This window comes from Rattus rattus, chromosome 12, assembly GCF_011064425.1.
Source record: "Rattus rattus isolate New Zealand chromosome 12, Rrattus_CSIRO_v1, whole genome shotgun sequence".
In the NCBI taxonomy this organism is placed as follows: domain Eukaryota; kingdom Metazoa; phylum Chordata; class Mammalia; order Rodentia; family Muridae; genus Rattus; species Rattus rattus.
This window is the reverse complement of record NC_046165.1, coordinates 48720407-48747326: the sequence shown is the minus strand read 5'-3', so window position 1 is coordinate 48747326 and position 26920 is coordinate 48720407. Positions and strand designations below refer to the sequence as shown.

At 47.5% G+C, this 26920-nt stretch overlaps 2 protein-coding genes across 2 annotated transcripts in view; both read left to right on the top strand.

The window, feature by feature from the left end:
- Positions 1-26920, top strand: part of Erich6b (glutamate rich 6B) — a 38358-nt gene that overhangs the window by 420 nt on the left and 11018 nt on the right. Inside the window, exons 2-7 of the mRNA XM_032917370.1 lie at positions 4169-4217; positions 6352-6515; positions 13402-13476; positions 18023-18099; positions 24373-24509; positions 25415-25476. Coding sequence (XP_032773261.1) covers positions 4169-4217; positions 6352-6515; positions 13402-13476; positions 18023-18099; positions 24373-24509; positions 25415-25476 — 564 coding nt within the window. The remainder of the gene's footprint in view (positions 1-4168; positions 4218-6351; positions 6516-13401; positions 13477-18022; positions 18100-24372; positions 24510-25414; positions 25477-26920) is intronic.
- Positions 9957-10569, top strand: LOC116913687 (gamma-aminobutyric acid receptor-associated protein-like 2). Its single transcript, XM_032917978.1, has one exon. It carries the CDS (start codon positions 10037-10039, stop codon positions 10388-10390), a length of 354 nt encoding a protein of 117 aa, XP_032773869.1. The 5' UTR covers positions 9957-10036; the 3' UTR covers positions 10391-10569.

Sequence of the window (26920 nt, the reverse complement as noted above, 5' to 3'; positions counted from 1 at the left end):
AAGGATGTCTTCAGAAGCATCTGGAAAAGGGTGAGTATCTGCAGGGAAGAGGTATCTGGAGAAACATGTGGAAGAGGGTGCCCACCTGGAAAGGGTGTCTAGAGAGGCATCTGGAAGAGAGAGTGGTTTTGTGACACAGAGCATTTGGCAGTGTGTCGGGTGGAGGAGGGTCATAGCTCTGGCTCCCTGGGTACTCGGGCTGGAACAGCAAGGATGAGAGGCAGGAAGAAACCTCTGTTCGCTCACTGACTACCCTGCCCACCATGCTGACAGAGAGGATGCCCTTAAGACCAAATTCTGTTCAGAATGTCTAGAGTAGGGTGCCCTGAATAGACAGAGCAGTCAGAGAGACTTCAACAGCGTGGAGTGCCTGTTTGGTTTGTTTTCCATCTGTTCTTTTGTTCATTTATGTGTTGAGACAGGGTTTCATTTACCCCAATGGCCTCAAATTCACCCTGTAGCCCAGGATGACTTTGAACAACTGCTGCCCCTGCCTCAAGAGTGCTGGAGTTACAGCCCACACCAGAACTCTCAGTGTATGCACATGTTCTGAAAGCATCCACCAGCTAAATAGTACCCCGTCCTGATCCCTCTGCTATAACAACAACAGTTCCCTTTTTGAATGAGGAATGAAGCTTTCTCAAGGGTGTTTTAGAAACCATATATGATATAGGAAAACAGAAGGGGTTTCGTAAGGACGACACTCAAGGCTGCTCCTCAGACCCCACCCACACGTGAACGTGTGTGCACAATGAAATAAAAGAAGCAAAAATTACCACCAAGGATGACGACCATTTTCATACTTTGGTTCTATTTTTCTCAGACTTATATGTACATGTGCACCTATACAGGCGAATCGGGCACACACAATTTACTCAAAAGATTTTGGTCCTGTGCTGTTACCAGGTTGACAAATTTCACCTTTTAGGAAAGAACTGTGTTTTTTCTACAGCGCTTGCACCTTGCTTTTAAGGTATACTTACTTATGCATTTCTGCCTTGTGGTTTCATACAAATATTATGTGTTTCACAAAATGACTCTACATTTTATAAATTCAATGCATTGGGCTTTCTTTTTAATATTTTTCATTTTAATTGGCATAACAGTTGAACACATTACTGAGTGTGTGCTTAGCCAGCATGCAATGATCAGATGCAGAAGCAGGGAAATCTGCCTTCATACATGTGACTCTTCCTTACAGTGGGAACATTCCAAATCCTCTGTCAGCTGTTTTGAAATATTCAGCTAATCCCTGTCCACTGCAGCTATCTTACTTTTCTACAGAGCATTCAAGGTCACTCCACTTGTGCACGTGTGCCCACTAACCATCCTCTCTCTACTGCCCCCTCGCACGCATGCACAGGCACCCCAGGCTAGACCACACTATTGCTATTCAATTGTTGATCATTTGTTGCTTCCAGTTTTAGTGCTTCATTTTCGTCTCATTTTGCTTTGTTGACAGGGTCTGCCTAGCCCTGGTGAGTGTGGTATTTTCTATATAACTCAGCCTGGCCTTGACTCGAGGGCATTCTGATGCCTAGGCCTTCTGAGTGCCGGGATTCCGGGTGTACTCACCACCGTTTGTTTGGTGTTACTTTTATAATCAGCCCTTTGAGACTGGGAAGTAGCTCACTTGGCAGAGTGCTTGTTAGCACCTATGAGGCCCTTACACCACATACACTGGATGTGGTGGTGTATGCTGGTGAACTAGAGATTCAAGGCCATCCTCAGATGAGTGTTTCCTAGAACACAGACCTACAACCTGACACTGGGCCACCAGACTCGGCTTCCCAGACTCAGCCCGAGAAGGGACATTCTCGGTACAGTGCTGAGTGCTGGCTCTCGGCAAGCACTGATGCTTTTCTACAGCCCCATTCCTGGGATTGTCAGCATAGCCCTGACTTGGGTTTTAGTCTGGCAATGGCAGCCTCTGTGTTATTTGCTGGCTCTGGCTAATGTGTCCTGGCACAGAGATTCACGTGGCATCTTCCCAGGATGTCCTGACTGCATGACCATATCCGATCAGGTACAGAAATTAAAATCCCCAGTCATTTGCAGTCTCTTGCTGTAGACCTGAATTAAGAACTAAACTATATTTCTGGGACCAGTTTTGTTAGCCTCGGCCTTTATCTTCACATTCTCCAGGCTCTCTTCAGATATAGCATTCTTGATTCCTACTCCCCTTGTGGAAGTTGGGCATTGCAGAACTGACTGCTCTATGGCCAGGAAATTCTTTTCAGTGTGCCTCTACCATGCTGCTCCCTCGAGGGATTCTAACAGCTCCGCTGTCCAAATACCAAGTGCAATGCTAATACTGAGAAATAGCAACTCGTGCTTTTCTTCGGCACAGTATGGATCAAGCATTCTTAGCATGTCCCCTCGGTGAGCTGGATCTCTGTAAATATATTACCCACTAGAGTAGGACAAATACAATGCTGTCAGGCGAATGGAACTGTGTATAAAGCACAGGCTTTGAAAATAAACGACCTGCTAGCAAAAATTGAAAAAGCACTGAAAACCCTGCAGGGAGATGTTGGACCAGTTTTAAAGGCACAGAGAAGAGCTTCCTGGGCTGGGCAAACTCCAATAGCACACTAGAGTGTGTAAAACAGGTTATGGGGGTAGGGGGTTAACCAGAGAACTCTTTGTTTTTTGGTTTTTTTTAAGAATTTATATCAAGGCTGTTAATGTAGAATATTCTCCAAATATCTTGGATATAACTAGTGTGGAGCACAGTATTGAACAAGAATGCCTTCCTGACTTATAGCAGTTATGCAGCAAATTGAATCAACTGGATTTATTTTATAAAGGCATTTGTATACACACATGTACACCCTCACACATATATGTGCACATGTGCACACGCACACACACTTATTTTTAGTAAATTAACTGGCATTTATAAAAAGAACCTTAGAAAGAACATACGAATGGGGTTGGGGATTTAGCTCAGTGGTAGAGCGCTTGCCTAGCAAGGGCAAGGCCCTGGGTTCGGTCCCCAGCTCTGAAAAAAAAAAAAAAAAAAGCTCACTTATCAGTAAAGTTCTTTAAAAAAAAAAAAAGAAAGAAAGAACATACGAACTGCCACCTCTCATTCTGATAGGTTAATTACTAGGTTAACTACTAGGAGTTAGAGGCAGGTCACTATCTTGATTGAGGAGGATCAGGAGCCCTATCAGGGCACCTCAGGAGAGAATCTGTTATCAGCTAGTAATGTCTCCCATGGAGTCGGGTAGTGAAGATGAAACCTGATGCTATTTGTCTATCAGTAGTAAACAGGAGACTGCCCTCAAGATGATCTTTCTTCGTGCCTTGACTTCTTAGGTCTGAATCCCAGTTCTCTCTCACAAGTCACATGAACTTAGACAAGTCCTTAATCTCTTGTCTTGGGCTCTCACAGGGTGCATCATGGTATTTTGAACCCATGGGAAGGTTAGCTGTAATCATGTATACATGACATTTCTTCCACGGCCACAATTTTCTGCTTTGTGAAATGGATATGACAAAAGACAAGAGAAGGGAAGGGCATGAGGCAGGGAAGAAGCCCTGGGAGACATGTATGCAGGAGCAAGTCAACATCGGAGATGCCCCTGGGTACCATGCTGGGATCCAAGAATTCTTTATCTCTTGAGTTGATGACAACTGTATTTGAAGTTCTTGATGTCATATCATTAAATACAATCAGACGGTTAAGTGACCCAAATGATTAGAATTCTATTGCATACATTGAATCGCAGGACTCTGGAGGCAGAGGCAGACAGACCTCTGTGAGTTTGAGGCTAGCCTGGTCTACATTGTGAGTTCCAGGACAGCCAGGGCTATGTAGAGAGACCCTGTATCTAAAAGAAAAGAGGGGGAAAAGGAAGAAAACTTCCTGATCTTAAATACCCAGAACCCCTGCTCCATCTGGTACCTTTGTGAGTATCTAACATTAACGAAGCAAACCCGGATCCTCACTTGCTTGAGTTCTCTCCAGTTTAAATCCCCTGTTTAAAGAAAACCATTCAGAGAGAACACTGAAGTAAAGCAGAAGTGGGAAACTTGTATAACCCAGGCCCTCTCATCCTCACCATCAGAGACTTACCAAGATATTTTTAATGCAAAGACAATTGCTTTGTAGGGATGGATAATGCCTTTCTGTTCTTCTCCCCCACCACCACCACAATAGAATTCAGGATAGAAGACACAATATCAACCCCACTCGATGTTAATGCAAGGTAATAATAATATTTTGGGAGAAGCCAGGTGGAAACTGAAAGATGGGGAGAGGTGGAAAGGGGAGCAAGTCCCTATGAAGGGTATTGAGTAAGGAGCACCTGAAAGTTACCACAGTGCCCACTTGTGTTACCTGTCACTCCCAGGGGATATTCCAAAGTCAGGTGTCTGGGTGCCAAGGATGTCCAGCAATGAAAGAGCAGGGCCATCTGAGTTTTGGTGAAAGCCTAGGTTAGGGACAGGCAGTAACAAGAAGCAGTCAGCAAAGGGCTAACAAGCAATGCTCTCTGTGCACAGAAGAGGGGAATGGCCAATGGGAAGGAGCAATTTATACAGGGGAAACACCAGCTCGAGCATATCCCCAAGGCTTACAGTAAATAGTAACTGAAGTACTGCAACCATGACTGATGTGCCCTACCTAGATGGCAGAAATAAAACATCAGCACAATAACATATGGACACCTAAGCATTCCTCCTCCAGGCCTCTCTGGTCCTCAGGATTCTCTGTAGAGCCCTGGGGTATTGAACATGACTTCAATAAAAAATAGATAAGATGCTCTTCAAACTTAATGATCTAGGGTCATTAAGCACATCCATCTATGTACCCAGCTCTAAAGAAACCAGTAGAGAGGTACCCAGATTCCCCAGCATGCTATCCTTGTCTTTGTGCCATGTACCCATAATCTCCCCACAAGTGTACTTGCAGGGGCCCACCTTTCTCTACTGATGATGTGAATGGGCCTAAGATGTAGAAAACTCACAAGGCCAGTTTGGTGGTAGTAAGAGGTGGGGGTGTGACGGCTGCTTTAGTACAAGTTATATGTTAGAGCAGTGGGCTGCTATTGGCAAGGCAGTCCACAAGTTCTACTCTGCACTGGCCCCTCTGGCCTATATTCCACACCTCTAGGGGCTGGGAATGATGGATTTGATGTGAAACACACACACACACACACACACACACACACACACACACACACACACATAGAGTGGGATGTCAAAGGCACTTTCTTATTAGTCACTCCTTAATTTGCTTGGGGATCAGCTACAAGGGAACTGACAGACAGACAGTCAAATATGACTCACAGACAGCCAGGAACTACAGAGCAACTGCTTTGACTCTTTACCTGGTGGCATTTCCACCTCCCAAGTGTAGGGAGAAAATGAGATAGTCATTACCCCAGGGGAAGTACTCCACACACTGGACAGGTTTGTCAAGTACAAAGGGTCTTCTCCATTCTGTTCCTCACGGGCCACTAGGTAGACACTTAGCAGGCCTAGAACACAAGTCATGAGGGCATTAGGTTTAAAGAGCACACACCCACCCCATCTTTATCCACATTTCATTGAGGACTTGTTCAACTCCCTGGGGCCCTAGAGAGAACCCTGAGGACCAGAGCAGCCTGGGGGAGGGGGCATTCATGTCATTTGGCCTGAGTCCCTCATAAAAGTACCCTAATTATTGACCAGACATAACCACCACCCCAATATCTGCTGGACATTTCTCTTTGGTCCTGTCTCTGCCACGCAGCCAGTGGGTATAAAACAATTTCAGGGTGGGCACTCCCTTTGATTCCTTTGAATTGTTGGCTGTACCCAGTGAGAATCCAGAGATTACTAAGAAAGGACCCAGTACTTGAAACGTTCCTTCTGGACCCAAAGCTGTGTCGAGTCCACACTTCATTCCTAACACCCCACATCTACAACCCTTCAGAACACATGTGACACCAGCAGGCCACCTATAGAGAGACACCTCCACACTTGAGTCTAAATTACTGTGACATGTACTTCTGTAGTTTTCACATTCCTAGAATGACTGAGTCAGGAGAAGCCTCTAGAGATTATGAACAGGGTTCTGAACCAGGACTGATGGGTTCTAGAATATTCTGCCGTCAGGGAAGGCATCCGCAGATCCTTTCAGATTTTAGTAAAACAGCAGCTGGCAACATGGAGGGCCACACACAGGTCCATTCTCTGTGATCCACAAGCTGGTGTCTCCTTGTCTTCTGGCTTCTGCCACCTGGGACAGGCAGGGGTCTATGGGAGAAGAACAGCTCCTGTCTTCCCAACCCCACAGTGCCATACATCTGGGACCCATGACTTCTGCATGGAAATTAACCCTTTGCTCCCCTTTGACAGGAGCCCACTTCAAAGTGCCTCTGAAGAAACACATGTGACTTCTTCGTCCAGCTCATCACACGAACTGAAGCTTTCCACATCTTCTTACTACAGTTTCCCAGGATATTCTGTCTCCCTAAGAGATCAGAGCAGTCAGACAGAATGGGCCTACAAAAGCAAGTCGGGTAAGGGAGATTACACTCTACCAGGACCCTCTGGCCAGGCTCTCACGTCTGAGGATATGATCTTGTGTGTCTGTGCATGTGTGCCTGCATGGGTGCATTGAGTGTGCGTGTACTGTGTACATGTCCAAGACTAAGGCTTGAGTACAGTCTCCCATACTGAGGACACAGTCCTGGGTGATAGACAGTCGAGTCAAACATATTTGGGTAAGAGATGAACTGCCTGGCCTCCCTGTCACCCACCACCTCACATCCCAGGCCTGCCCAGAGTATCTGCCCGATAGGTACTGCCTTCTTGTCTCCTCTGACCCTTGTTAGTCTTCCTGTCCTTTGCTACATGAAAACAAGCAATATCCCCTCGGGGCAAAGGCATCCCCTCCACAGGATGTGCATGGCTCTTTGAGGCACTAGAGCGAGTCTGGGTAATTATCTGTGGAGAAGAGTGAACAAGCCTCAGGCCACCTCACACTGTCTTGGCATACAGTTGAAGCTCCATCTCAAATCCAGGCAAAGCCACCATGCAATAAGATATACAGAAGGGATTTCAGAGAGGTGCCATCAAGGGTCTCAACTCTACCTGACTGAGAAAGATCAAGGCCCTTCTCTCTGGTCCTAGGGATGGAAAACTGAAACTTTTCTTACCATTGTTAATCACCAAAGGCGGCCTTGGTGGTATTGACCCATGGCTGAATCTCAGATTTAGTTCCCACCTTTAATCATGACAGCAGTGAATTGGATTCCCTGTTACTTCACCTCCCTGCCCCAACCCATGCCTGCTAAATTTTGTGGCTGCATGTTGGCTAAACAAAATTAGGAGCAAAACCCCTTCAATGGATGGTGCAGACATAGAGAAACAGGTCCACAGAAGCCACAGATGGGAGGGAGGTCCCAGGCTCTCTGATTCCGGGGAGATGGGACCATCGTGGGCTCTTTGACATCTGCAGGGAAAGCTGAACCTTTATCTAAATATTCATAAGCAAGACTCTAAAGGGACTCGCTAACTGTCTAAGAAGTGTCAACATTAAGCTTGAAAGAATATGGGAGAGAAGGGGATAAAGAGGCTGGGTGTGGGAAGAAAAGACCCAAGGCCTGACCATGCTATTGTGGACACACACCAGAAAGAGCATGCAAAGACTGCTGTGTTCTTCATTCTCAATCATTTTACAATTCGTGCTTAACGAATACTGCTGCTGCGTCCACATTCATGCTGTGAGCGTTGTGCACCTCTGAGGTGGGTGGGCGTGGTCTGCAGCTCTGCACCTTCCCAAGGACTAAAGCCATCAACTGAGGAGGAAACATTTATGATGAGTTGAGCATCCAATAGCAAATAACACACTGGTCAAATGCTATGACATCAGCCGCCAGAGCCACGGGTGCAGACTATGCCGCAGCCTCCAAGCCAGGCTCCAAGACAACACAGCCAAAGTCCTGCCGTTACTGGGGGGCGGGGGGGGCATGAATGAGTTCAGGGACTGTGGACTCACTTAAGGTTCTAAATCAAAGGACCCTAGGTGGCAGTAAGGACTGGAAACGTTCTGTGCCTACCAGAGAAGACACTAATGACCTCTCATACTTCCTCTGTGTTTTCAGTTACCAAACTTATACTGCAGGAAAAGGGACTACTGTCTGTCAACAGGCCTCAGCGGGCTTTTGTTATGTTGCTCTTGTCTTCTATTTTGGTCCCACCCAGCATTCCAAAAAGAACCACTTGCCATTCTTTGTCGGTGCTGCACACCCAGGGGACTTTGCCCCAGGTCAGTGTGTATTCTATGAGCCTGTGGACACCCTGAAACGTCACATACTGTTCCTATGAAACCTGTATTTCTGATCCTGACCCCCTGGCCCCTACCTCATGGAAAGGGTATGGAAACGTGATAACGTGTGGTGGGTGGCTCTAAGCACCGTATGTTTCTCTATCAGTTCTATTTAGCTGTCTCCTGTCAGCGCATCCCAGCAAACCTTAGGATAACCCATTAGTTATCGCAGCAGAGGCTGAAGCAGGAGGATTTTCTTTCCTCTTCTGCCTGTGGACTACAATCCTTCTGGAGGGTGCCGATGGGAGCAGGCACGTGATTGTACAGTCAATGGATGGAGCAAGTGGGACCAGGGCTGGGAGATTTAGCATCACGCGGGGCCTGGTGTGCTGCCAAGTACCAGGAACATACTGTGTCCTAAAAAGCCAAGCTGACTGAGGGGAGCTATCCTTCCGGAGGGCAGCCTCTTAGGTCAGGGAATCAAGATCATGTGACCAGGCTAACGGATGGGGAAAGCTTCGAGGCAAGCCCACTGTGCCTCCTGCTACACCATCCAGTGAAATGATTTCAAATGACTTCCCATCCCCAGCCTCATCATAGTGTGTGTACAAAGTCCCACATGATGCAGACATGCCCACCTTCAGGCCCATGGCATCGCAGGCTAGAGGAAAAGAGGAAAGCCATCCCCAAAGGGGCTGTGTGAGGATGCAGGTGAGGGACAGAAGCACAGGTCCAGGATGGTGGGGAAGCTCAAGACCAGGAGGGAAGAGAGGAACACTGAAGAGAAGGATCCCTGTCACCGCGCCACACTTTACTGAAGATTCCTACAGAGGAGCATTCCTTAAAAGGATCTGCTCTCTAGGGAGAAAGCACCTTCCATTTAGTGCAGAAATATGGCAAGTGGCAGAAGAAGACCACAGCGCTGAGGGCTCAGGACTGACGGCCAGCAGCGGGAGGTGGGAATGAGACTCAGGTAAAGGACTGAGTGTCGTCCACACCAGCCCAGCAAAGATGCTGATTCCTAGCCCTTATCAAACCCTTGCATGCGATGACTTGAAGTCTCCATTGTTAACACAGACCCTGGAAGACTTAGCAACATAGCTAGGGGAGACCTGAAGACCTTTATTTAGCTCAGGATGAATCTCATGGGACCAAGGCTCTCATATCTGAGGAACTCTTTGTTATGAGATTGTTCAGTACCCACAGGTCAAAAACAGTGCCTCAGATGGCACAGATTTCACTCACAAAACTACCCAGATAAACCCTTGAAACTAGCATTCCCAGAGACTGGCAACTCTGACATAGAAGAATACAAAAGAGCAGGAAATGATTCGTGGTCAGAGGGGAGGACCAGAAAGACTATTTACAGCCCTAGGAGACCATCTGTGTGGCAGGTCATAAACAAAGGAGGCCAGAAATCCTAACCTTACATCTGTGCTCAGGGAAATCAAGTTTGGTGGCTGGCACGTAGCTGGCAACTGTACATGTTGGTTAAATGCTTCTGACAATATGATTGAACCCCACTCCTGATTCAAGATTAGATTGTGCTGGTAAAAGAGCACATCTTACTCTGAAGAAACAGAATCATATATAACAAAAAGCACCATGTTTTAAAATGTGGACAAGTGATTCTCCAAGTCACCTGGCAAGAGGGATGTGGCCAGGGTTAGAAAAGTCCCCAGAGAGTCGTCGCTGCCGCCTCCGTTGTTGTTGTGGTCGCTTCGCCGAAGTCTGCGGCTCAAAGAGCCGGCTCCGTCGATTCCCGCCGCCATGAAGTGGATGTTTAAGGAGGACCACTCGCTGGAACACAGATGCATGGAATCTGCGAAGATCAGAGCGAAATACCCCGACCGGGTTCCGGTGATCGTGGAAAAAGTCTCCGGCTCTCAGATTGTTGACATTGACAAGAGGAAGTACTTGGTCCCATCTGACATCACTGTGGTTCAGTTCATGTGGATCATCAGGAAAAGGATCCAGCTTCCTTCTGAGAAGGCCATCTTCTTGTTTGTGGACAAGACAGTCCCACAGTCCAGCCTAACTATGGGACAGCTTTACGAGAAGGAAAAAGATGAAGACGGATTCTTGTCTGTGGCCTACAGCGGAGAGAACACTTTTGGCTTCTGAGACCTTGCTGGGCTAGGTGCACCCTTCCTGCCTGTGTATCTTGTAAATAACTGGCTGTTCTCAGTTACTCCGCCGGAGCCTCCACACAGACCTACTAGTGCATTTGTAACTGGATTTATTTCTTAATATATTGGAAGGTTTTGTTTCCTTAGATTAGTAAATTATCATACAGAGTTTTATTTTCAGTTTTCTTTTGTGCACTGTCCTCATGGCTATATGCTCCAAGGAACCTGTCCTCCGGAATCATATTTAATGAAGATGCTTCCGAAATGAAGGGCGGTAGGTGTGGTATTAAAGTGACAAGGAGGGATGACGCATTGTTCTGGATTATGTTCAGAGTGTTAGACGGCTAAGTATTAAAAGCCCCCAAATTAAATCAGAGCAATCAGAGCACTTGCTTCACTAGATTTTACCAACTGCAAATCATGTTGGACTGAGCTAATCTGTTCTTTCTGAGACTATAAGGTAAATGATTAACAATAAAGCCTCCATGTAAAGGCAAAAAAAAAAAAAAAGAAGTCCCCAGAGTGTAACCCGGTGTGTGTTTGCACAGTGTGTGCTTCAGTAGGCATGAGCTTGGATTTTGGTTTTAGTGCCGAAATTGAAACCCAGTGACTTGAGCATCCTGAAAGTACTCCAAAAGGGTTGGGGATTTGGCTCAGTGGTAGAGCACTTGCCTAGGAAGTGCAAGGTCCTGGGTTCGGTCCCCAGCCCCGGAAAAAAAAAAAAAAAAAGAAAGTACTCCAAGTCACATCCCAAGGCACTGATCTGGGATTCCAAAGACTCAAGTACAGAGGTGGAGGAGAAGGACGAGGAGGAGGAGGAGGAGAAGGGACAGGAAGAGGAGGGGGAGGAGGGGAGGAGAAGAAGGATTTGGAGAAGGAGAAGGAAGGAGAAAAGAAGAGGAGGAGGAGGAAGAGGAGGAGGAGTAAATTCCAAAGCATGAATGGAGAAAAATAGATGATTCTAAACTTTAAGAATGTGGTCAGAAAAACTGAGTCCCAAGATAAATATTCCTGTCTAATAACAACAGTAATAATAGAAATAAAAAATAGTGGCTACTTTATTTATAGACCTCCCTGTCTATATGTGCACCATGTGTGCAGTACCCATAGAAGCCAGAAGAGGGCATTGGATCCCCTACAACTGCAGTTTTAAGCAGTTGTGAGCCACCTGGTATGGGTGCTGCAAACCAAATCCAGGTCCTCTGCCGGAGCAGCAACTGCTGTGAACCACTAAGCTGTCTCTCCTGTTACAATGTAACTAGAGCAGAAAGAAGGTTATGACAGACACCTGCACTGCCAGCGCTGGTGGATAGCAGCGAGTCACGTGCTATAGCTACCATTTCATTTTTTACTTCACTGGCAAAGAAAATCATCTTCAGATTAGAAAAAGCACAACGAACTGAACCAGAAGTAGCAGAAACCAAGGTTGTTGAAAAAGTCAGAAGAGAATAACAATTGCTGCCTTCTAATCAGGGCAAAACAATCTCCAAATATACAAAGAATGGCTCAACCATCTTTCTGGGACCGGAGGAATCATAAGGAATCAGGGAGATAAGCTTGTGCCAGTCTAGGGCAGATGTTGAAGGTAAAATGCCCTCAACAAACCAGTATACAGCTAGCAGGGACCGTCATTTAATGTTGGTTGTCATTTCTTGGCAAAACAGCCACAGGCAAATATAATAATCCTGTAGCACCGAATCCCACCAGGCCTTTAATGCCCAATGCTTCTCAGTGTTTGGGGACAAGACAGAGCAATAAGAGGTAGAAGCTGAAGTGGGATGATGAACCAATAACAGAACTATGCCACCCCCGGGCTGGTGGCCCTGGGTTCTATTAGAAAGCATAAGAAGCAAGGCAGAAAGCAGTAACTTTCCACGGCCTCTACATCAGCTCCTGCCTCCAGGTTCCTGCCCTGTGTGAGTTCCTGTCCTGACTTCCTTCAATGGTGGACTGCTATATTGAACTGTCAGCCAAATACCCTTTCCACCCCAAGATGCCTTGGTCATGGTGATTCATCACAGCAATAGTAACCCTAACCAAGACAGATACATTTCTGAGCTTGGTATCCTTTACCTATGGGAATGCTGGGGCTTGAGCTGGAAAAAATTAGTAGGTGCCGTCAGTGCACATGTGTGAGACCTCTCATGTGAGCAGAGGGTCTGATGCACACACAACCCTCCTGGAAAGGGGCCGCAGGTGCCCTTCTTGTCCTCATGAGCCTGTTCTTCTTCTGCTGCCAAGAATGGAACATAGGTTGTGAGCGTGTGAGCGTGTGTGCGTGTGTGTGTGTGTGTGTGTGTGTGTGTGAGAGAGAGAGAGAGAGAGAGAGAGACAGAGACAGAGACAGAGACAGAGACAGAGAGAGAATGTGTGTATCGAGAAGGAAAGTTTTGTATGTAAGAGTTCATGTGTAAGAGTGTGTGCTATGTGTATTTGTGTGTGAGAGTATGTATGTATACAAGAGTGTGTGTAAGAGTACATGTGTCAGAGTGTGTGTGCTTGTGTGCACACCTGCTCAGGAATAAGAAGAGAGACCAGCACAGAACCCAAACAGGAGCGGGAACAGAAGTTTCAGGACATAAACCGTATCGTAGGAAAGGCCCAAGGAAAACACAGTACATGAAATGCAAGCTCAGCAGATGTCTCCCAGACAGCCAGTGCCTGTTGTGTGTCTCCTGGGGAGCTCTTGGCATGAGAAAAGCAGATGGGCTTTTACTCTGATGGCAAGAGTACCCCATGGTGCAGTCCCACAGCCTCAGAGACACCTGGCCCTCTAATTCCTACAGCAAAAGTTAAAATTCCTCTCCACTGGGCCTCCAGCCAGGGGACACCACTGACTTACTCCAGAAAAGAAAAAGGGGGGATCCAAGTTAAGGCAGTCACACCCTGCAGCCTCTGTCGGCTCCCTCCCCAGCTCAGCCCTTGGGTACCAAGAACCCCAGACCCCATATGTAAAACGTGGAACCATTGCAAAGCCATGAATGGCCCACTCTCATCTTTCCACAGGGCTATCCTTAAAATCCAAAACAAGACTGGATCAAGACTCCTCCATGGTAGTCAGTCAGAAATCTGACGTGGAAGGTAATGACTGCTGATTTTAAATGACTGTAGAAGTTACTAATCCAGACACAAGGAGGTAAGAAGCACAAAAGTAGCTGGAGCCCTGCTGATGAAAGTCCTCCTTCAGTCAGGCAGCCTCGTTAAGGTCCACAGCAAAGGCATCATCCCTGGAATAGCACCAAAGAAAGACACTGAATCCGAGGCAGGGGCATGGATGTTTTGAAAGGAAAGGAAGCGTACCCATGAGTGGAGGCAGGTGGGAAGACAGTGATTGTTATAAATAGCTTATCTAGTGACATTTTGTGTGCACTGAGCAGGATACTGAAATAAACAAAACCCAATCCAAACCCTAATGAGAAAGAAGAAATAGGAACGAGGAGAGAGGACCCATGCTTAGCGAGTGACACTACAGACCCCACACTGCTGTGGGCCAAAGAAACTTCTCTCAGCCTGTGTGGTCTCTCCCTCCATTACCTCCTCTGATCCTCAGCTACTTAAGAGGTGATTTTAAAATCAGTTCCCTCAGGATCCACACACAGCATTTCAGCAATTGAAACAGAGAGACGAAGGTTATAATGAGAGTCAACCTAAGCCATTATTTAGAGATTCTTGTAGAGTACTGTGGGCTGGTAAGGAGCCCCAGGTGGTGGCTCCTAACTAATCCAGTTAATGCCAGATCCTGAAGGGGAAACCTGGGCACATGCTGGCACACTATCTATCCCAGCCTCCTCTCTGCTACTCCAGCTAGCTAGCCACTAAAGATGCTTTTCTCCGTCCGAGTCCATTGCCATGGTTGTTTTGGAGAAACACTGTTCAAATGTCAATGTGTAACACAGTTGTATTGGAAATACACCTCGGTGGAAGAATTCTTCCCTAGTAACAGGAATCCTGTTTGACTGCAGATTCTAAATGGCAAGGTCTGGAAAGTGCCGGCTTTCTAGTGGGCTCTCGGTTACTTCCGATGACTCCTGGTTCATAGTCCAGGTAGTCAGACTTCAGGACAGCATGTGGATTTGTGTCACAGTGACCAGTCCAGCCTAGCTCTTTGCCCCACATACCTAGGCCAACAGAGGAGTGGAAGAGTTAAAACTGATCTGAATTTTGTCTGGGTGTTCATAATCTCCGGGGTAGGGCTGCCCATTGCTCAGAGCTGGTCCTGGACTAGTCACTGATTTTCTCCTCCCTCCCCTCATCTGCTGTCAAACAAAAACTTCGGTGACATAACCAGACAAGCCTTACTGGGGACCAGTGCAGTAAGAATAGGGGATGCAGTAAGGACCTTGGCAATGGGATTTTGTAATGAGAGAAAGATGGGGCTCAATTGCAAACACAGCCTTGACAGATGGGAATCACATCCAAAGAGCAGGGAAGGTGATTGGGTGGAAATGGCTGAGGAGGTATCACGGGAAGGGGATTCGCACTGAAGGCAAGCCAGAGTGATCAAACACCCAGGTTGATGGTTCTGAACCACTGAAGAACCAGGCCCAGGATTGAGATGCTCAGGGCTTAGTGAGGCACTGGCTACAACTAGGTTTCAGAAAGAAGGGAACAGGTAGGCCAAGGAGATGACTCAGGAGGTGAGTACGCTTTGACCATGCAAAGGTTTCTCTCAGTGGAACATGGGCATCGTTGTTTTGACTCTGTGTGAGGATATACATGGCTCAAACGTTTATCATAAATTCAAATGTTCAGTTCTATCAAGAAGAGTTCTATAGATGAGATGCATCAAAATAAAATGGAATCGAAATTTTTCTTTAATCAAATACGGGGCGGGGGTCAAAGGGGATGTGCTATTGGGAACTGTATCCCAGCCCTTGGCCCCTATCAGTCCTTGCCTCTGAGCCACTGTAAAGATGAGCCTTCTTTTCCTCCTGGCACAGGTGAAGGGCTAGGGTGTGAGCAGAGCAAGGGTGTGAGTAGGGCTGGGGTGTGAGCAGGGGTACAGAGTGAGCAGGGCTAGGGTGTGCGCAGAGCTAGGGTGTGAGCAGAGCTAGGGTGTGAGCAGGGCTAGGGTGTGAGCAGGGCTAGGGTGTGAGCAGGGCTAGGGTGTGAGCAGGGCTGGGGTGTGAGCAGGGGTACAGAGTGAGCAGGGCTAGGGTGTGAGCAGGGCTGGGGTGTGAGCAGAGCAAGGGTGTGAGCAGGGCTGGGGTGTGAGCAGGGCTAGGGTGAGCAGGGCTGAGGGGGTGTGAGCAGGGCTAGGGTGTGAGCAGGGCTAGGGTGTGAGCAGGGCTGAGCAGGGCTGGGGTGTGAGCAGGGCTGGGGTGTGAGCAGGGCTAGGGGTGTGAGCAGGGCTAGGGGTGTGAGCAGGGCTAGGGGTGTGAGCAGGGCTGGGGTGTGAGCAGGGCAAGGGTGTGAGCAGGGCTGGGGTGTGAGCAGGGCTAGGGTGTGAGCAGGGCTAGGGTGTGAGCAGGGCTAGGGTGTGAGCAGGGCTAGGGTGTGAGCAGGGCTAGGGTGTGAGCAGGGCTAGGGTGTGAGCAGAGCGAGGGTGTGAGCAGGGCTGGGGTGTGAGCAGGGCTGGGTGTGAGCAGGGCTAGGGTGTGAGCAGGGCTAGGGTGTGAGCAGAGCGAGGGTGTGAGCAGGGCTAGGGTGTGAGCAGGGCTAGGGTGTGAGCAGGGCTGGTAACATTGCAGGTAGCACAGGTCTTATGAAACAGATCCACCTCTTGTTCCTGGCCTGGTACAGCCCTGTCCCCACCCTCCAGGGGACAGATAATGTTCTCATCATAACAGAGGCAGAGGCCACAGGAACCCTCCCCAGGAACCATGAACCAGAAGTAGAGCTCTTCTTATTCAGCCCAGTCATAGCCCTGGCCACTGCTTATGGGCAGTGCTCCCCCAACTTATGCATGGAGCCCAGTGGTGTTAATAAGCTTGGTGATCACACGGAACCCAGCTCTGCTGAGCACGGACTGCTTTGTATTCAAGGATGCCACCTCTCCTCCTCCTCGCAATGAACACTCACGTTCTCCCTCAAATAACTGCAGACTATTTGGTAAAACCTGTTAAAGTAAGGGATCACTGGCGGTGAGGTTTTGCTGAGCTGTCAGGCCCCAACCAGGCACAGACTCCATCTCTGGCAGCCGCAGGAGGCAGTGACAACAGGACTTGGAGCATCTCACCTTTGCCACTTGACTCATGGCTCCTATTGTGCTTGTTCAGTCTCTTTTCCTCTCTGAGGTTAACCACAAGGAAATCGAGTGCTTGCTTGAAACCCCACAGGCGGTTCTTGCTGGGTGTTCCTAAATGGCCTTTCAGAACTACTGTAGGAACACACCGTGGTTTTAGAATCATACTATAAGTACCATGGACCGTGTTGTGACATGTGCCCCAGTGGTGCTGGCAGCATGTGAGCCCCTGTAAGAAGTAATGGGAAAACGTGAATTCTCAGCTGACAAGGTTGTCTAGATCAAACCATAGGTCTGCATATGAGGTCTGAGACAGAAGGGACCTAGTCAGCCACCCTGTGGAGAGGTGGGGCTTTTTCTACTAAACCCAAAACCAGCAGGTGGAGATCACCGGGAACAACACCCCTACTCTGAACCCCAATCGCATATTAAGGGCACAGGATTAAATGAACTAAGCCAGTCCTGTGCCTCCCTACTGGGTCTCCTGAGCTATCTGGATGTCCCATCTTAAAAGACATCCTGAAACTGAGGCAACAAGCCACTGTCATTTCCCTGGGGATCCAATTATCCAATTAGAGTCTCTTCCCCCAAGCCCTACCTTGGGAGTCACATCTTCCCGGGAGGAGGGAGAGAGTCCCAAGTTCTAATTATCAGTTCCACAATTCAATTCGCACCCCCATCACCCTGCAGGCCTGAAGCCCTTCTCCTTCCCCTGAGTCCCGGGCTAGGGCTGCCACTAAATGCAAATGTATACAGTGTTTCTGGCAGAGCCTCCTGAGCTGTTTGGACTGGGAATCCTCTCCTGTCCTGACTTGCAACAGTGACAGTTAGGTTCAGAGACCAGCAGATTTCAGAGAACTACTGGGAGATAGATACAGGTCTTGGAATTTCTGACATAAAATCCCATTCAGACTAAATCTCCCTTGAGAGTACAAAGTCCCTCTGCCAATCTCCAAAGCACTCTGAGGGCTAGCCTCACCCTCCATCTCCTCTGTTGGCTTCACCGTCACCAGATACCTGCTCCACACCAAGTCTCAAGTGCTTTTGCAGTTTTGCAACACGTGTCTCCAGTCTCACCACGGGACAGTGGAGGGGGTGGGGTGGAGGGGCAGTACCACTCACTCCTCAGCCATCCGCCTGTTCTCCACCTTCTTTATACGAGCGCCACTTTGTCGAGCTGACGTTCACCAGACACCAGGACCACAGCAGCTTCCTTAAAGCAGCCACTGGATTGACTTAGTCCATGCCTGTTTTATTAGTAATTTGATGAAGGTGCTTCACGGGTGGGGGGGTATTTGCCTGTGAGTGTTTTGTTTTGGGTTTGGATTTTAAACGATGAGGTCATAAATCTCTCTATCTTTGTTTTCTTTTCTCTCTCCGGTTTGTTTTTTTCCCTCCAAACACACTTCCTTTTGATGTTCTTTCCCAAATTGAAAGAATCAGACAGCTTCCAGCAAGGGGCCTTTTGGGACTCATTCATGAATGAACCTTTCGACAAGCAGGAAGAGGGATCCTTTGAAGTAAGTGGGTGAAAAGCTACCTTCCCTTCCTCGAAGGAGACATGGCTTTATGTAGCTGCATAAGACTCAGGAATAGCAGGACACACACTGCATCCTTCCAGAGCATTCCTGGGGACGGCTAACTGAGCAGGAATCGCCTATCGAGCCCCTCACCCCCTCAGGGCTTTGCCACCAGAGGACATGAAACAGAACCAGACTTACTCATTGGCTAAGGTAGTCTGATTCGGCCTAGATTTTTGAGTCTTGAAACTGCCCTGTGCACCTGAGTTTTAAATACTGAGATAGTGAAAGGCAGCTTCAATCCTCCACCTTAGCTCCCAGAAATAGCTATAATGTAGTGTACTTTATAGACACATCTGGAAATGCTAATACATATTAAATATTCTGTAACTACAATAGCACAAGTAGCCACCATGAGGCCAGAATATACATTCTGTCTATTTCTTACTTTTCCCTTAATAATATATTTTGGAAATCTGTATTTCATTATATATCTTATGCATGTATTTAACTGATACCCTATCCTTATCATTGGGTATTTTTCCAGTATATACAGTATATAACACACACACACACACACACACACACACACACACACACACACACACACACGAGAGAGAGAGAGAGAGAGAGAGAGAGAGAGAGAGAGAGAGAGAGAGATCTACATCCTTGACTCGATAGATAATGACAGCTATATGTGATAGTCTACACCTGTAATCCCAGCACTGGGGTGAGGAAAGAGGGTGAAGCAAGATGACTGTGAGTTTGAGTCAGCCTGGGCTACATTGTAAAGCCCTATGACGCCCCCCCCCCAAAAAAAGCAAAGTTCTGTTTAAATATGTTGGTCTATTTTCCTTTTCCCAAGAGACAGAGAAGGCTCCTCCACAAGGGTCGTCACCGGGACCCACCTATCAGAGTGGAAATAGTGGTGGGTTGCTGTGTGAACTCAGGCTACCTGAGGACGGGGCGCTTCCCCTGATCATGAGCCTTGTGCATCTTTTCCATGAGACCCAGCCAGTGTCTTTCCACCATTCTCCCACCATGATGCTCTATGTCTTTTCCTTCCTGGTTTGTAGGAGCTTCTTTTTAAAAGTGTTTATTAGTGTGTGCATGTGCGTGTGCGTGTGCGTGTGTGTGCGTGTGTGCATGTGTGTGTGCGTGTGTCTGTGTGTGTGTGCGTGTGTGTGTGTGTGTGTTGTCTTCATGTGTGTCTATGTACCATGTGTGTGCCTGGTACTACATAGGCCAGAAGAGGGAGTCAGAACTCCTAGAACTGGAGTTATACATGGTTGTGAGCCACCATGGGGTTGCTGGGAACTAAACATGGGACCTCTGGAAGAACAGCCAGGGTTCTTAACCTCTGAACCATCTCTCCAGCCCTGTAGGCACCCTTTAGTGTAGGAAAGAACCAAGCTCTTTCTCAGACAGCTGTGCTGTGAAGGTCTTTTTCAGTCTTTTTTCAGTCTGGCAAATCCTTCTTGGTCTTCCCCGCCCACTGATCACCTCTCATCTTTCTCTGGTCTCACCAGGAAATATTTTCCCTTGTGATTACTAGATATCATGCCTGTTAAGAGCTTTTTCATGCTCAAAAGCATTTTATAAGTCACATGGGTCTGTAAGGAATCTTTGGAAAAACATAACTGGGATGACTTGATATATACATAATTTATACACACATATGTGTGTGCATAGACATATGTAAGTATGTATATATAATATATTCAATTATATATAATTTAGGGGACCCAATTGGAGGGCCCTGAAACATTGAGAATCCATGTCACATTTTAAAAGGTCACTCTGGTAGCTTTATAGATGGTGGGTTGCAAGGGAGAAACTGAGGACAAGGAGAAAAGCAACTTAGCAATGGCAGTACAGGTGAACTGTGATGATGTCTGCTTCTTGGGACATGGCGTAAGATGGAGTGACAGTCAACAGACTGGGGAAGTAAAGAGGAGAAAGGTGTGCTTGCAGATTAAGTCAGAAGCTTCCACACCGAGCACTCAGTGGCTGTAAGAGACCCAGATAGAGTCCAGTTAAAGCCAAGAATAAGCTGGGCGCTGGTGCGCACACCTTTGATCCCGGAACTCGGGAGGCAGAGGCAAGCGGCTCTCTGAGCTCAAAGCAAGCCTGGTCTACAGAGTGAGTTCCAGGACAGTCAAGGCTACACAGAGAAATCTGATCTTGAAAAAAAAAAAAAAAAGAGCCTCGGAGAGAGATCTCGGTTGGGGAGGTTGGTATGGAATCTTCATTAGTTTATAGAGTTCTGTAGCAAAGTAGCACGGATTGGCTTAAGCAGCAGAAGATGACTTTTGGGTCTGGATTCTAGATGCCCAAAGTCTAGGTGTTGGCAGCTCTGGTCCTTCTGAGAATTCTGGGAAAGTTCTGTCCCAGGTGCCTCTCAGGCTTGAAGATGGCTGCTGCTGCTGCTGCTGCTGCTGCTGCTTCTTCTTCTTATTCTTCTTCTTCTTCTTCTTCTTCTTCTTCTTCTTCTTCTTCTTCTTCTTCTTCTTCTTCTTCTTCTTCTTCTTCCTCTTCTTCTTCCTCTTCTTCCTCCTCCTCTCCTCTCTCCCTCTGCCCCCTTCCTCTTCTTCATCTTCCTCTTCCTCTTCTTCCTCTTCCTCCTCTTCTTCCTCTTCCTCTTCTTCCTCTTCCTCTTCTTCCTCTTCCTTCCTCTTCCTCCTCCTCTTCTTCCTCTTCTCCTCCTCTTCCTCCTCTTCCTCCTCCTCCTCTTCCTCCTCCTCTTCTTCCTCTTCCTCCTCCTCTTCCTCCTCCTCTTCCTCTTCCTCTTCCTCCTCCTCTTCCTCTTCCTCCTCTTCCTCCTCTTCCTCTTCTCCTCTTCCTCCTCCTCCTCTTCCTCCTCTTCCTCCTCTCTTCCTCTTCCTCTTCCTCCTCTTCCTTCTCTTCTTCCTCTTCCTCTTCCTCCTCTTCTTCCTCATCTTCTTCTTCCTCCGCCCCCTTCCTCTTCCTCTGTCAGTTTTCATCATCTTCTCTCTGTGTCTTTCCTGAGTCTAAGTCATGTGGGATGAAGGTTGTGGTAGTTAACACTGAGGGTCAGCTGGATAGGATCTAGAGGCACCTAGAAGACAAAGCTCCGGGCATGTCTGTGAGGGACTCTCCCTCCCTAACAGTGAGGGAGAGCACTCCATGGCTGGGATCCTAGACTGAGATAAAAAGTGACAGGAACTGGGCAGTGTGCTATCCCACTGTGTGAGAACAGGATGCCTGTGGGCCAGAGGCAGCTGCAGGGCTAGGACCCCAGACAAGCAGCATGTTCAACAGCCCTGCAGCACCATGACAAAACGCCTGGCACAGCTACTCACAAAGTGATATGTGGCTCACTGCTCTGTGGGTTCTTATCTAGGATGGGGTAGCCCCAGACATTCCAGGCCTCTGTCATACCCTGAGCCGAAAGCAGGGGGCAAGTGGAGGTGAAGGCTATGTAACCCCTTTAGGTGGCCTCCAGCAGCCTGAGGACCTCCCACTAAGTCCCATATCTCGAAGGTTCCATTACCATCGGGGAGTTTACAGCATTAACACGTGAACCTTTCCGGGTACATTCAACCTCCAAAGTGCGGCTATCAACAATACAATGTGGTAAAATAGCATTTCTCCAAGCAACCTGATAGAAACCATGTATGGGCAAGTTTAGCCAGCCTGGGAGGAGTGTCACATGGTACAGGTAACTGCTAGTACTTCTGAGGAAACTTTTGAGGGGACCCCAAAAGCCACTGGGGCACAACTTGACAGAGGGAGCTTAAACCCTCCTAGTGGTACCCTGGAACCCTAATCCACTTGTTACTTCTAATTACTATACTTATTTTTACGTCTAAGATACATACACGCACCACAGGTCTTGCTAAGCAAACATTTTCTTATTCTAACAACCAGAGATTGACCCAGAGGTACACATGCTGACCAAATCAAGTGGAGCAGCACAGTCTAGATAGGACGAAAGCCTTGAGGGAAGCCGTGTGCTTGGGTCTAGTACCTGGGGGATTACAGTGGACACTGTATTTTCTGGCAAACAGAGTATCGCATGTGAAGTGTACTGAGAGATCACTGGCAGGCGCTCGACCCATCCCTGGGAAGGGTTGTCAGCAGGAACATGGAGGCAGAAAGGACAGTAACAGGGCTTTAACCTCAAACTTGCCTAAAGCAATGGTGTTGGCAATGGGGAAAAGAGGTACTCCGAGATGAGGACCAGGCAAGCCAGCCCCAAGCTGGCCACTTAACCTAGAGATACCATGAACCACAAGCTACATCCCTGGAACTGTCCCACCTCAGATGTGACTTTGAAAGGTTAAGGTTAGTCATTCACTTACTATAGGAGGCTGACGAGTTAACGGTACTCAGTCCAGGATCACATATTGAACATTAACACCATAGTAACCTTAAATTGTAGATGAGCTGGGAGCAGGTGTGATCAATCCCTAGCTTCTCTCTAGAAAGTCAACTTTTGTCATCCATCAAAAAAGATGTAAAAAAAAAAAAAAAAAAAAAAAAAAAGATGTGACCAAGAAACCCTGTGAAGGGGGTTGGGGATTTAGCTCAGTGGTAGAGCGCTTGCCTAGCAAGCGCAAGGCCCTGGGTTCAGTCCCCAGCTCTGAAAAAAAGAAAAAAAGAAAAAGAAAAAAACAAAGAAACCCTGTGAAGACACAGCTGTGGGCCAGCCACAGTCAGCAGCACAGCCTTGCCACAGAATGGTCCCACTTATGAACACGTAGACAGCTGCTATTATCACAACTGCTCTAGAAGTTACAGAGCCTTGGCACTGAGTAAGCCAGCCAGCCCTGGGAGCTCTGTCATTTGTAGAATGCAGAAAGCGTGATGCATACTTCAAATGTGAAAACATGTTTATAGTCTATAATATCTTCACAGTCAAAACATGATTTTATGTCCCTTTCTTAGCATACAAATACTAACCATGATTCTTCAGGGGGCAGACAAGAGGACGGTCTGATAGAAATGGAGACTTCTTTTTTTAATTTATTCACTTTATATCCTGATCACTGCTCCCCCATCACCCACTTCCACAATTCTTCCCCTACCCCCCTCATCTCCTCTAACAGGGTGGAGAAGCCCCCGGGTATCCCCTACCCCTCCTCAAGTCTGTGAGGCTAGGCACATCCTCTCCCGCTGAGGCCAGACAAGGCAGCCCCGCTAGAAGAACACATCCCATATGCAGGCAGTAGCTTTTGGGACAGGACCCACTTCAGTTGTTTGGGACTCACATGAAGACCAAGCTGCACGTCTGCTACATATGTACAAGAAGGCCTAGGTCAAACCCATGTATGTTCTTTGGTTAGTTGACTCTGTTGGCCTTCCTGTGGAGTTCCTATCCCCTTTGGAACCCACAATCCTGCCCACCTATATTTCCATGAGCGTCCCCAAGCTCCTTCCACTATTTGGTTGTGGGTGTTTGCATCTGTCTGTCTATGTCAGCTGCTGGGTGGGTTGGTGTCCCTATTGATCCACTGGGGATCCTGCCTGGCTACAGGAGGTGGCCTCATCAGGTTCTATATCCCTAGTGCTGTGAGACTCAGCTAGGGTCACCCAGTAATGGGAAATTTCTTTAATTTTATCCCTTTGTACTTTTATGTAACATGTACTTGTGTGTGTAAGCATGTGCATGAGTACATTCATGCTACAACATGTGTATAGAAGTCATAGGACACGTCATCTTGCCTTTCCCTTACTGAAGGAGAATCTCCCTTGCTTTGCTGCTGCCACTCTGCATCCTCCACGCTTGTGGTCTCAAGCTTCTGGGTAATTCTCCTGTCTCACCATATGAATGTTGGGATTACAGATGCATGCTACTACATCTGGCTTTTACATGGGCTTTAGGAGTCATTAGACTCTGGTGGTCATCACCCTGGCTCCGGAAGACTTCTTTAAGAGAATCCTTCTAGTTCTTCTGCAGCCTCACTCACACACACACACACACACACACACACACCACACACACACACACGCATGAATAAACACACACACATACAAACAAACACACAAGTGCACACACACATACACACAAGTGCACACACACACGCACACACAGACACACACACACACGCACACAGGCACACACACATACCTACACACCTACACACACACACACACACAACCACACACACACACACACACACAGAGAGCAGGTATTTCTTAGTCATATATGAAAATGTCACCTGGCACAGCTGGAGTCGGAAAAGTTATTGACTGACGGGGCGTCATCAATCCTACTTCTGGGCCATTTTTCATTGTATGATCATTTAGTCTCTTCCCAGCAGCTGTGAGTCTGTGTTCAGGGAGATACTCCGTGAGTTGGCAATCCAGGGAGAACTGGAGGGTGACCTGGACATACCACTGAGTAAGCTGCTGGAAGGTGAAAACAGGAAGAAGCTGGGAGCCTTGTAAGTAGCCGACAAGGGCGGCTGGTCAGTGGGTTCCGGAGAGACAGATGTGGAATGGGGCAAGTGTAAAGAGAGCTGAACTAGGGTCAGACTGGAGCCCTGAGTCAGGAAGCAAACCCAGGCCAGGCACAAGGACATGGATAACACACAGGAGTCAGATGCACACAAGACCCAAAGTTCAAAAGGAAGGAAACCACATGGATGCCAAGCACAAAACAAGAACAAAGGCAAGCACTGTCTTTGCTTTGTATGTTGACCTGGATGCAGGTAAAAGGCACTGGCCATTGTGGGAGGCGGTGCTTGGTGGGACTTTCAAGATAAATCACGTTGGCTAAGCCTGCTTAAAATTTTCCTACCGTGACTGGTTTTCTGTCTGTCTCCCATGGGTATCAGTAACATATTTATTTGGTTGGATCTAGCGATTTGAATGCATGCATCTTGTTGTTTTGAGTTTCAAGGGATTTCAAATAGCTCTGGCCAGTTCATGGACACTGTTATTTTCTAAGCCATGTCCAGATGTAAGCCCCATGTGATTCAGGTAAGCCATAGAAAATATGGTAGCAGAAAGTTAACTCAATGTAGCTACCCTGGTGGCTGGACCTCCCTCTCTGCCCTTGGACCCAAGATGACACTCACTGGGCTCATTTTGAAAGACTTGGGATCCATTCAAGTACCCACACTGATCCATTACAGACTGTGTGGGAAACACTGAACAGACATCATGTGCCATCTCTAATTCTTGAGAGCACTGACAGAAAGAGAATCTGGCCACACAGCAGAGCCCTCTGTTTCGCTTTCCCTGATGGAAGATTCCACAGCCTCTAGGCCCACAGTGCCATGTAGTGAGTGTGAGATGCCAACATGAATTAAGCTTAACTTTTAAAGACGATTTGCATTCCCTTCAGGTTGAAGAAAAATTTTGAAAAATACAAAGAAACAATTATGTGGATTATGAAACAGCATGAAGGTAAGAACCATTCTTCTGGCCTCCACCCAAGTCTGTTCTCTGCCCACATACTCTTGCTTCCAGCTAGGTTTCTCCTCTCTAATACTTACTATTCAGGACCCTGCCTAGGGAATGGAGCCACCCACAATGCCCTGTGTCTTCATACATCAATTAGCAATCAGGACAACTCCCACAATGAAGACTGACCCACAGGCCAACCTGATCTAGATAATTTCTCATGAAAACTCTCTTCCTATGTGAACCTCAGTTGTGCCGAGTTTAGAGTTAAAACAAACTAGTATAATTCGTAACTTAAAAACGAAACAATACAAGGCTGGGTTCACCCTGATGCACCACCATCGTGCCTGCCTACACCCTGTCTCTCCAGACACCTGAAAGTCTTTGAGCCAGCTATACAGGAAAGCAATGGTTCTAATTGAACCTCTTTGTGGTTCTGATGTAGCCAGTTCTAAGAAAGTCTGTAGGCACCTTTGAGACACTACTCGCTTGCTTCCTACTGTCCCATATCCATGATAGAGTGTCCCACATCTCTGAACACACTAATTTCCAAGCTAAGGTTAACACACCATCATACAGGGAGCCACATCAAGAATGGCTTTGTGTGTTTTAAACCCCTGCTGGCATTGTCTTGGAATTCTTTTCCGAACAAGGGTCTTTGTGTTTTTATTTTGCATCATGAAATGAAATATCATCTCCTATCCAGAACCATTTTTTCCAATGCATAGGCTACAAGAGGTGGTGGCAGTAGCACGCACCTTTAATCCTAGCACTCAGGAGGCAGAGGCAGGCAGAGCTCTGTGAGTTTGAGGCCAGCCTCAGCTACAGAGTGAGTTCCAAAACAGGGAGAGCTACACAAAGAAATTCTGTCTCAAAAAAACCAAAAGGAGGAGGCAGGAGGAGGGAGAGGAAGACACACAAAAACATGACACAACTTACATTATAAGCCATCTAAATGCAAAGAAAGCTCGTGGTTTTCTTGTAGTGCCGGGGCTTACCCCCGGGCTTTTGTGCATCTGTCGCTGAGCTCCGCAGCCAGCCAAGCTACAAAGCTGACATTCCACTGGCGGCAGCACGTGTGCACTGTTCCTAGCAATGCCGTGGGTGTCATAGGCAGAGGCATGGGTTTTCTGTTGTAAGGAATCTGGGAATCACACATCTTTATCTCCTCCTTGAGATTCACTTCTCCCTTCTGTCTCTCAGTTGCTCCATATTATTTCCACATATTAATTTTAAAACTCTTCACTAGACCCCCTGTGGTCTCTAAGAAGATGTCTACATTCTTCATATAGTTTACAAGGCCCTCAACTTTACCTCTCAGCCACACTGGCTTTTTACTTGGTCATTACCGTGGCCAAGGCCCCCTGCAGTAGAGCCTTAGTGTTTTCTGTTGCTTCTGACCAGGACACTCTTGTCTCCAACATCCTGTGACCCACTCACTCCCTTC

Excerpts from the sequence above, each read along its gene's own strand:
- LOC116913687 (XM_032917978.1), top strand. The coding sequence starts at position 10,037 with ATGAAGTGGATGTTTAAGGAGGACCACTCGCTGGAACACAGATGCATG.